The sequence below is a fragment of the Neoarius graeffei genome, chromosome 27 (genome assembly GCF_027579695.1).
Source record: "Neoarius graeffei isolate fNeoGra1 chromosome 27, fNeoGra1.pri, whole genome shotgun sequence".
In the NCBI taxonomy this organism is placed as follows: domain Eukaryota; kingdom Metazoa; phylum Chordata; class Actinopteri; order Siluriformes; family Ariidae; genus Neoarius; species Neoarius graeffei.
Genome location: NC_083595.1, coordinates 50,780,232 through 50,791,727, shown reverse-complemented (window position 1 = coordinate 50,791,727; position 11,496 = coordinate 50,780,232). Strand labels below are relative to the sequence as shown.

At 42.9% G+C, this 11,496-nt stretch overlaps 1 protein-coding gene across 3 annotated transcripts; it reads left to right on the top strand.

Annotated features, from left to right (window-relative positions):
* Positions 1–553: 553 nt before the first annotated feature.
* On the top strand, positions 554–11,484 carry cilp (cartilage intermediate layer protein, nucleotide pyrophosphohydrolase). Of its 3 annotated transcripts, XM_060911715.1 has the most exons (9): positions 554–679; positions 2,073–2,214; positions 5,711–5,758; positions 5,923–6,192; positions 6,589–6,762; positions 7,362–7,676; positions 7,791–7,899; positions 8,471–8,628; positions 8,709–11,484. In XM_060911715.1, exons 2-9 carry the CDS (start codon positions 2,148–2,150, stop codon positions 11,075–11,077), a joined length of 3,510 nt encoding a protein of 1,169 aa, XP_060767698.1. In that variant the 5' UTR covers positions 554–679; positions 2,073–2,147; the 3' UTR covers positions 11,078–11,484. The 3 variants fall into 3 exon arrangements, with proteins under 3 accessions (XP_060767698.1, XP_060767699.1, XP_060767701.1); XM_060911716.1 differs by lacking the exon at positions 5,711–5,758; XM_060911718.1 differs by lacking the exons at positions 554–679; positions 2,073–2,214; positions 5,711–5,758; positions 5,923–6,192; positions 6,589–6,762 and adding an exon at positions 6,980–7,285.
* The last annotated feature ends 12 nt before the right edge of the window (positions 11,485–11,496 follow it).

Genomic DNA, 11,496 nt, shown 5'->3' with positions numbered 1-11,496 from the left:
GGACTGCAAAAAATAAGACGTTATGTAGCTGGTGTGACTTTCCGAATCCTATGATGGGATACAATTATAAAGCTTTCAGCAAAAACACGACACTAATCACATCCACATTCGTATATTTTGCTGCTTGGAGGTTTTTTTTTTAATTAATCATTTTCCTGACTGGTCATCTAAATATTTCTCAGGCGCAGCTTTAGAGAAATAAATCATTATGTTGCATTACATCATGGGATAACCCCCCCCCCCCCCCCCCCCAAAAAAAAAAAAAAAAAAAACACCCCCTCATCTTTCCAGTTTCTAAAGAGCAGTGAACCGTTAGCATGCGTGTTTCTGCATAGTAATTAAAGGTGCAAGACATTTAATATCAACAGGAAAACACAGCTGCTTCACAAGATTCTGAAGAACTGAATAACTATGTTTATCACAGAGAGAGAGAGAGGGACCAAGCAAGAGAGAGAGACAGTGAGAGAGGGAGCAAGGGGTGGACTTGTTCCTGCCGTGTCCTCATGTGGTCATCTGGTTTCCTGACTGTGGCATGCAGCCGAACCCACAAGTCAAGCTTCAGCTATATAAGGGACAGCAGAAGACCAAGAAAACACACACACCCCGTTTCTGCTGTTCTCACATTTCGAATCAGTTGAAGTCTTCACCATCTTCACTTCTGGAGACGACTTTGGCCTGGGTAAGAGAACATCATATTTCCTGTTTTTGTCCTTCATGATTTTATCTTCATCATACACATTCCGAATGAATGCTCCGACACTTGGGGATTTTTCTCTTTTAGGTTTCTTGTTATTCATTCATACTGCATTTCAGTACAGTTTCATGTTAACCACCTTAAATTTTAAACTGAAAACTCTGTGCTTCACTTCTAGCAGTTTCACTGTAGGAACAAAATAATTCAGACATTTTTGAATTAGAAGAATTTAAAGGGTGTTTTTTTTTTTTTAAATCCTGCTACTGTAATTATGCATCTGTCTTTTTTTTTGTGGAATAATAATGGTATAAAAACGGAAATGTTTTCGGGATCTCTAACAGTTTTGGTTAAAAAAATCCTCTAGAATTAGACAGACAATCCTAGTAATAAATATAAAATGGATACTTTTAAATAAATATGGATAAGTGAACTGATAAATCTTTGAGGGGCGAAAACAACAAACTCACTGTTGAAGACTTTGGTGTTTGGTGAAACTCGCCTGGTTTCAGTGATCCTGTACACACCGGAGCATCAGATTCCTGTTCGTGGCTGACCGGAGTAAACCCTGAAGTGGTCTTCTGCTTCTGTGGTTCATCCACCTCAAGGTTCAATGTGGTGTTAAATGCTTTTCTGCTCACCACAGTTGTAAAGAGTGGTTATTTGAGTTGCTGTAGCCTTCCTGTCAGCTCAAAGCAGTCTGGGCATCTCTTCCTGCAGACCTGGCGCTCACTCGGTTTGTTTTTCTGCACGGGGAAACTTGAGAGACTGGTGTGTGAGAAAATCCCAGAAGGACGGCAGATTTGGAAACGCTCAAACCAGTCAAGGGGAGTTCTGAATGGAATATATATCTGATATACAAACTGATCTTCTCGTAGCCTTCACCTTTGTGGTGTAAATAAATTATTTTCTTTGGGGAATTCTGAAGAGACAAGTTGAGCATCACTCTCCATCCAGCATCCAGTCACTAAAAGAGGTCGTTGTTGAAGAATGGAAAAAGATTGATGTTGCAAAATGTCGCCAACTTGTTCATTCCATGCCTAGAAGACTCGGTGCCGTCATTAAAAATCATGGAGGCCATACAAAGTACTAGATGTACTCATTTTTGCACCACCCTAATTTGAGTAAAACTGAAAAAATGTGTAATCTAAGTTTATATTATTAACCTTACTTTCATAAGTTAAACAGATGTTATATTAAACTTTGTCTTTTCAACATTTTGGAAATTGTGTTCACTGAGATTGTTTAAAATGTTACTTTTCAAAGGGGGTGCACTCATTTACGCTCAGCACTGTACCTCTTGCATAGTCCTACAGTATTTGGATAAAACTTTTCCCTTTCAATGCAGACAAACCACTTCAACATTTTCTCTTACTTGTAGGAGTTCTGTTTGAGGATTATATTTTAATGTGAACTGAAGAACCAGAGGTGAAAAGACCACCAGAAAAGACCCAAGATGGCATCCAAGCTAGCCTGGGTCGGTCTTCTCCTCCTCTTTGGCATTTCCATCACCTTCACTCAAGGTTTGTTTCATTACACCTCATTTGCAAAGGCTGCAATTTCAACCAGAAACCAAATCGCAATTATTCTACCCTGAGATGATGTTTTTTTAAATAATCAATCATCATTAACCCGACCCTAATATTTATTCGCATGCAGAGTTCATGACAAAACCACTCAGAGGAAACCTGATCCACTGTGTGAACCGGTCAAATCCAGCCAGTTTAATGTGAAATTATCCATGGTGAAAGTGCTAATAGGACTTTCTTTACCAGCTGCTTGTTTTTCAGTTGCATAACATTTATAAATTTCACCCTTCTGCAAAGATGATAAATAGCCTCAGTGGTGGTGTGCTTCTTCTCAGAAACTGAGCTTGATTTTAAGTTATGCATGAAAGCCACAGGCTATGAACCACCTGTCAGCAATTGGCCACACTTTACAGTAAGGGTTAGGTCATGGCAGCTCGAATAATCCAAATGCTGTCCAAGTGAAATGAATTAAGCTGAGATCATGTTATTTTATGACCATCATAGAAATTAAACTGTGCCAAGATCGAGTGGTGAGAACTTTTGTTCAGGAAGGAGATGGATTACTAACAGATGAGTGAAAATTACACAGAAGCTAGAAGGGGGGGGGAATCAATCCTGATTAAACACTTACATCATCCCCCCCCCCTCCAAGGTCTTAACTTCATGTATAAACAAGCTCATACTGTTTAAAATTGTTCATTTTCCTCAGAAAAGTTGCATTATGTTACAATTTCTAGGTGGGATTGATGGAATGAGTGCGCCATGGCCAAATGGTTAGAGAAACGGCTTTGGGACTAAAAAGGTTGCTGGTTCAATTCCCTGAACCAGTAGGATTGGCTCAAGAACAAGGCACCTAACCCCCAACTGCTCTGGCAAGAGTGATTAGCCAAAGAAAAATTGATAATTGCATCATCAGTTTGGGCAAGAACCTAACCATAATTTAAAAAAATAAAAACAATTGATGGAACAATCCCTTCTTTCATGGAATCTAAGAACTGAAAGATTAGACAGATTGAGTGTGTGGAAGCAGAAAGATGTAAGCGCCGTTTCTTGAAAAGTTACACACAAAATATTTTAAGACCAAACGTCTTGGCACACTTCTGTACTAGCTTGACGAACTAAGTCTTTTAGCTTGCTCCATTGCTATTCCAAGCAGTTTTGATCCATGGATCACGCAACAACTGCTGGTTGGTTTGGCAAACATCATTTTCTTTGTAATAGATCTAGTCTCAGCTCTACATCCATAAGCAGTATATTTAAGAAGGAAGCTTAAACTAGCTAAGCATCAATTTTGTCTTGGTACTCGGTCACACTAAGACAAAATTGATGCTGAGCTAGTTTAAGCTTCCTCCTGAAATATACTGCTCGTGTATGTAGAGAGACATCCATTCCAAAGAAAATTATGTCTGCCAAACCAAGCAGGCCATTATCGAGATCCATGGATCAAAACTGCTTGGAATATCAATTGAGCGAGCTACAAGATTGACACAAGGAATGTGTTCATTAAAGGTCCCATGGCATGGTGGTTTGTTGATGCTTTAAACGGGCTCGTGGAGGTTTCCGGATGTTATATCCGCAGCCTTTCTCGAAATGAACCCTCGGCACGTAGATATAGCCTCCTGTGAGAAAGCCACATTTCAGCGCTTTTCCCAGTGCGTCATTTTGCTAATGAGAAGCAGGAGGCGGGGAAGGGTAGAGGGTGGGGGCGGGCGGGCGGGCCATGGGGGGAGGGGCTTGACCAAGCTGCGCGCACACATACTTGCTGCTATCAGCGCCTGTAGCCACGCTGCTAAGACAAAACCCCGTTCTCCCTCGGACTCCTTTCGTAAATTCAACGTGACACAGAGAACAGAGTGTGAGTGTGTTCAGAGTGGTAGTTTACGAATGTATAATACCCCAGGCTTGAACACGCACTCCATAACCAAAGAGGATAGAAGCAGCAACATGGCGCTTATCCAACAGAAGACATGCATTGCGGAGCAATAGTCAAACATAAGCTCATAAGTTACAGTCAATTTCCAGACTAAACTCAGTTTAACAGAGCATGCTGCATGCTCTCTAGTTTTGTAGCGCAGATTACCTGGCTAACTGCAGGAAGCGGTTAGCTGCACAGCTAATGTAGCCATTGCTAGGCTAACGCACCGATTTTAAAACATGGCAAAACGACCAGTTACACTCTTACTTGTTCGGTGTTTGTTGCTGGTGCGGCAGGGATGCTTGGTACGGACCCAGGCTTCAGTGACGGTTGATGTGCAAAACCTGCCCTGTACTGTCCCAAGTTGTGGAAACATTCCTCAGGAAAATGCTTCCGACAAACATACACCGTCTTCGGTAGACTCAACGGCGTATTATTGAAGTAAATAAAATTAAGCCACTGCGTCTTCAGGGGCTCTCCCGTCGGCAGTAAAAACAGACTCTTTTCTGTGTTGTCACATCCATGTACAGCGCAATTTCCATGTTTCGCTCGCTTAGGTGATGCCATGTGTCCTCTATGGTCTCCTCACTACAACTGGGCGGGGCAATCCATACAGTGGGTGGGAATCTAGAGGGGGGGGGGGCGTGGGGATCATCTCCCTTGCTGACGTAGTAAAGGGAAGAGTTTATCAACGCGCCGTTTTGACGCGCCATTCTCAAATGTTGGGCATAGTTTGGTTTACACATTATGAAATTTCTAGCCACTGGGGTGACTTAAGAAGGTCAGAGGAACTCATTTTAACGTTAAAAAACCTCAGAAAGTGGAAATTTCATGCCATGGGACCTTTAAGCTAGTACAGAAGTGTACTCCCTTGTCATCACAGAGATGAGAGAATCATTGATGGAGGATTCTTCAGGTCAGGTGCGTTTCCCCCCTTCCCTCCTCCGTTTGGTAAAATACCCAACACCTGACACTTTTTATTTTATTAAAAAAAAAAAAGTCATGCAACACCTTTCTAGGACTAGGGACAATCTTAATGATTCTATCCACATTCACTGGATATGAGCAATCGCACACTGGCTACTCTACTACTAGTTCATAGTTGTGAGGAGAGAAAAACAAAATGGTGGCACATGTTGCTGAACCAACAGAGGACGAAATAAAAACTACTCCAAATCCTCAAAAAAGTAACAAAATCTGGAAAGTATCTTTATTTTTCAAGAATTATTATAGCATTTTTCACAAATTGCTACTGTCATTTCACCGGTTTGTTTACATTAAGCGGAAATTATTTTGGGGGGCGTTTTGTATCGAATTTTGAAAAAAATAATAATGCTCTGTTTCTCAAAATCCAGTGAATGTGGATAGAATAAAACACTCATATCGTACACTGCTTACAGCCAACTTGGTGGTACGCGACTCATCAGCCCATGTACGACTCAATTTCGTGGAACAACTGATTTACCATGTGCTAAACAGGGTACAACGTACTGGAAAGCCAGACTTGAATTTCTAGACCTAAAGCTTGTTATTGTTTTGTAAATAAAAACACCAAAATGCTGAATTCCTCAACAGGATCAGGAAGCTCCATGAAGCACAATCCAGCTGTGTTCCAGAGTGAAGGTATTTAATATTAGTCAGTCATTGTTAGCGCTTATAAAATGTTGAGCAATCAAATCAAGATTATTCATACAGGGTGTAACCAAACACACAACTTTTGTCTAAACAAGATGACCAGATATTGAACGTGTGATTCAACTCTAAGCCCGTGTTCTTTGTCTGTTCAGAGGAGTACGAGTGGACGACTTGGTTCAACATCGATCACCCTGGAGGGAAAGGCGATTACGAGCAGCTGGATGCGATTCGTTTCTATTACCGGGCTCGTGTGTGTGACTCACCATGGGCACTGGAAGCTCGAACTACAGACTGGATACCAGCTCACAGAACTGGAGAACGAGTGCATGCTGAGCCTACTGTGGGCTTCTGGTGCATCAATTCAGAACAACCTGAAGGGAAAAACTGCTCAAATTATGCAGTCCGCTTCCTTTGCCTAAGAGGTAAGATTTTATAAAGGATTTTGCTGGTCGAATGCTTAGCTGATGGGGCAACATTGGTCTGCCATGTTATGCCATAGTATAAATCTAGTATATTTTAGTTCTTGATATGCACATGTCCACAGGGAACACTTACGCTCTTTGGACATTGTGATTTATTTAGGTCAGGTTTGTCATGACATTTGATGTCCATTTAATTATCACTTTTCGTTCTGTACAGAGATGAAAAACCTACCGTCACTTTTTCTCCATTATCTATACGATTTTCTTTTGCAGAATTGTTTAAAAAGAAACACAGCGAATAAGTAAAATGAGTGTATTGATGATCAGACATCAGCAGAAAGTGAGCCAGGGTTTTAAACACAAACCTAATTTAGACCCCCAACTCTTGACACCTAGACACACAGCGGGAAACTCCAGGAGAGTGGGGTCAGTGGTCTGACTGGACCCCATGTCCTGCACAATGTGGCCAGGTTGCAGTTCAGATCCGCTCCAGAACTTGCACAACCCAATCCAGGCAGTGCAACGGACTAAAGATGGACAGCAGACAATGCAAAGGACCCACATGTTCAGGTGATGTTGCTTTTCTTTGTGCATAGAGACACTGATTGGATACCAAAGGATACCCTGCTTCTGATGGCTTTTTTTTCTGTAAACAAGGATGCAGTTTGGTCCCTTTTTGGTACTAAACATGCATCACTGCTCGTCTCTGGGACAGTGTGCTCAAGAATTGAGTGTTTCAGGTTTCCTCCTGTGGAACATGTTCCTGTCATGTAAACCTTTACTTATTTGATATACCATAATTAGAACTTCAGTGTTCTACCATTAGAAGTACATTTTAGATTTCTGATTTAAAAAAAAAAAAATTACAATCTAACATACCACTTTTAAGGGGGTCAAAATCTCTGACTGGTCTGGATGTGGACCCAGGTCACACCTCTAAACCAAGCACTTCACTGAGCAGACGGGATAGCTCAGCCACTCTAGTTTCTACACATGAACCATCACATCTTCTGTAATGGACACTCACATGTGTTTATGCAAAGTTATTGAGCTGAAGGTAGCTCACTGAGAAAGAAGAGTTTGAGAAACTCAGGTAGGTGCAATTTTAGTTGCCCTCACCACCAAAATCACAAATACTGTTTAAAGGGCTTCTCTTTTGTTGATTTTAGGTTGTATTCTGCAGTGCGTGATGGGCAAAGCAAACACAGACTGCAATACTTGCATATGTGAGGATCACACCGTGCTTGGGTCAGTTCGCAGAGCCGGAAGTCTTACAGCTCCCGGGGCAGCCATTCTCCTTTCAGACACAAGTCCCAAACTTCTGACGCTATCTGACCACAATGGACACTTCCGTGTACCAGGGATCTGCCCAGACGGCAACACTACACTGCTGATCAAGCTGCAGGGCCACAAGCCTCAACAGACTGTCATGCCTCTGAGCTCCGAGCCCACAACTGTACTTCATGTGAAGCTGGAGAGAGCACGTAAGGGTCCAAAGTTGAATTAAATACATTCCAATGTACTGCCAAACACCCCCCCCCCCCACCTCAAGTTTTCTCCATTAAAAAAAAAAAAATCCCACCATGTATCTTTCTCAGAAAAGCTGTATGTGCAAAAGAACCCAGAACCAAAAGCAAGGAGGACGGGTCAGACAGCTGCCTTCTGCTGCAAGGTTACTGGGTCACCTGAACCTGAGGAGTACCAGTGGTAAGATGCAAACTAGATGTGTTCAGATGCATGCAATTTGTCCAAGTAAATAATTTTAATTCGATCTTTCGGTTTCAATCTTGGCTCTAGCACCAGAGTTCATGTTCTTGAAGGTTTCCAAATTGCATTCTGGTTGAAAACCTCTCTGGTATGGGGAAAAACATTTTGTAGTAAGGCTCTGTCCACCAAGTAGCATAAGAGCCATCCCTTGTGTGTCTCAGGGAAAACCCTTGAAGTTTCAGAGAGGAGGGAAGGGAGGAGAAAAAAAAAAAAAAAAAAAAAACCAAAACGCTCCCAAAGCTAGACCCACTAAAATCACTGAGAAACCTTCCAAGACACTGCACTAACCTGCATCTAGCTACTCCAAGGGGGTATTCCCTCAAGGGTCTTCTACTGGGACAAACCAAACAATGAATGTTTAACAAAATGTTTACATAAATTTGAGGGAACCCCCCTTACCTTTGTCATCTTTCCATTGCCAATAGTATGGAGAAATCATTAATCCCCAGATGTCTCTTTGTAGCCCTTGTTCATTTCCTCATGTACAAATCTAAATACTGGCCAATTCCAGGTTTCACAATGGAACTCTGCTTGAGAAGAGCGTATATCGCTATGACAAGACACTGGTGTTGAGGAACCTAAGAATGGATCAAGCTGGGGAGTACTATTGCAGAGCCAGCAATGAGAATGGTGCCATTAAATCCAAACCAGCCACACTTTCCGTCATAGGTGAGCCTGTAACAGACAAATATTTACCATTTGTTTACCATGGCTTTGTTCACCTTGGAAACTTTTTCCTATCTAAAAAGGTGAAGCGGCGCCATCCTGCAACCCGAATCCTGAACCGCACATGATCCGTCTACCTCAAGACTGCTTCCAGAACCAGACAAACTCATTCTACTATGACGTAGGAAGATGCCCCATAGAAACATGCACCGGCCAGCTGGACAATGGCATTCGATGCAGAGACTCCATATCTTTCTGCTGTGGTGTGTCCAAAATGGAAGAGAGACAAATAACATGCCAAGGATACCAGTTACCTACTATGGTGGTCACCCAGTGCGGCTGCAAAAAATGTGTGGAAACAAAGACAATCGTTCGTGGTCGTGCTATTGCAGCAGATACAGGAGAGCCATTAAGGTTTGGACACATCTACAGGGATGGAGAAAGGATTAGCCGAACAGGGTACAAGGGCACGTTCTCCATCCAAGTTCCCACGGACACCGAAAGGCTGGTTCTTACTTTTGTAGATAGCATGCAAAAGTTTGTGAACACTACCAAAGTGCTTTTGTTCAACAAAAGAGGTGGAGCTGTGTACCATGAGATTAAACTCCTGAGGAAAAAGCCTCCTGTTACCTTAAGCTCAACCAACACCAACAAACTACAACTTGGAGAAGTACAAGGAGAGGAACCCATGGCTGAAATTGAAATTCCACCAAACTCTTTCTACAAGCAGAATGGAGAGGTATTTGTAGGTAATGTGAAGGCCAGTGTTACCTTCATGGACCCGAGAGATGTATCCACAGCTGCGGCTGCTCAAAGCGATCTCAACTTTGTTGGCACAGAAGGCGATACCCTCCCCCTGAGAACTTACGGCATGTTCTCAGTTGACTTCAGGGATGAGGTGAACGGGGAGTCGTTAAATGCTGGAAAAGTAAACGTTCGTCTTGATGCGGCCCAAGTGAAGATGCCGGAACATTTGAAGTCGATGAAGTTGTGGTCCCTCAACCCTGAGACTGGTCTTTGGGAAGAAGAAGCACAGCTTCATGTGGAGAAAAAACAACGGCAAAAACGAGAAGAAAGGACTTTCCTTGTAGGAAACATGGAAATCCGAGAAAGAAGGTTGTTTAACTTGGATGTGCCCGAAAACAGAAGATGCTACGTGAAAGTCAGAGCTTTCCGGAGTGAACGATTTATGCCAAGTGAGCAAGTTGAAGGCGTTGTGGTAACTCTGATCAATATGGAGCCGACAGCTGGTTACTCCACCAACCCTCGTGCATGGGGTAGGTTTGATAGTGTCATCACTGGTCCCAATGGTGCATGCCTACCTGCCTTCTGTGATGACCAAAAAGCAGATGCTTATTTTGCTTACGTCATGGCAAACCTTGGAGGGGAAGAACTAGAAGCAGTAGCTTCGGCACCAAAATTAAATCCCAACATAATTGGTGTTCCTCAGCCCTATTTGAATAAGTTGAACTACAGAAGAACAGATCATGACAATCCCAGAGTCAAGAAGACCGCATTCAGTATCAACATAGCGAAACCCAGCCCAAACACAGCTGAAGAAGCAAATGGTCCAATTTACCCATTTGAAAAACTGAAGGAGTGTGAAGAAGCTCAATTTAATGCACCTCACTTTCGCTTTTCAAGAGTCGAAGGAGATCACTATGACTACAATACGGTTCCTTTCAACGAGGATGATCCAATGAGCTGGACCGAAGACTACTTGAGCTGGTGGCCAAAGCCAACAGAATACAGAGCTTGCTATATTAAAGTAAAAATCAACAGCCCGCACGAAATCAACATCCGTTCTCACAACATGGGAGGTACCCACCCAAGAACAGTTGGTCAACTCTATGGCCTTCGCGACACCCGTACTATCCGAGACCGGGACAAATCTAGTGTCTCGGCAGTCTGTTTGGAGTTCAAATGTAGCGGTATGCTCTACGACCAAGACAGAGTAGATCGCACCCTACTGAAGGTGATCCCACAGGGCAGTTGCAAGCGAGATAGCGTGAACAGCATGCTACAAGAGTACTTGGTTAACCATCTTCCCCTGGCTGTCAACAACGACACTACCGAGTTCACCATGCTTGCCCCACTGGACCCTTTGGGCCATAATTATGGCATTTACACAGTTACCGACCAAGATCCTCGTACAGCTAAGGAGATAGCACTTGGACGTTGTTTTGAGGGTACATCAGATGGGACATCACGAGTAATGAAGACTAACGAAGGTGTGGCATTAATCTTCACTTGTAGTGACAAAGAGGTCACCAGACAAAGCGTATTCCAGCAGCTCCAGAATGCTCCAGGCCGGGCCATAGCGGGGACTACGCGGCCAGGGAGAGGCAACCGAAGACAGAGAGGAGACTCCTCAGCTGCACTCCGTAACAGCTGGAGGAGAAGTACCCGCAATCACAACAGACGCTCCCCAACCATACGCCAAAACCCCTAATGAAATGGGCTGGACAGACCTATGGCTAAGGAAGTATGCCATACCACACCACCTGATTGGTGTGAACAACTTTCAAGCATAATAAACGATTTTTTTAAGCTAATGCATAATTCCTACATGCTATAAAGGTGTACTGAGAAACTACATTTATGGGTTAGAGAACTGGGGCCCAAGCCTGGTGCTGGAGTACATGTCTTGTGTGTTTAAGGTCCCCCTCCCTTGCTACCAACACTAATTTTGGAGTTGAAGTGGCTACAGTAGAACAGGAGAAATGCACCTAAAGGTGAAGGACCAGGGTTAACTAATTTCAGTGGGTAGTACTACACACATTAAAAGTTGTTTCTGTTGCCATAAGATGTAAACAACTTGATCAGGCAGTTGCTACCCGCCCCTTCACTTTTTTTAAAATTTTTTTTTTT

Bases quoted from the DNA above. Each gene is read 5' to 3' on its own strand.
- cilp (XM_060911715.1), top strand. From the start codon at position 2,148: ATGGCATCCAAGCTAGCCTGGGTCGGTCTTCTCCTCCTCTTTGGCATT. The intron at 7,677-7,790 runs GTAAGGGTCCAA...TATCTTTCTCAG, and splicing joins TGTGAAGCTGGAGAGAGCAC to AAAAGCTGTATGTGCAAAAG. The intron at 7,900-8,470 runs GTAAGATGCAAA...GGCCAATTCCAG, and splicing joins GAACCTGAGGAGTACCAGTG to GTTTCACAATGGAACTCTGC.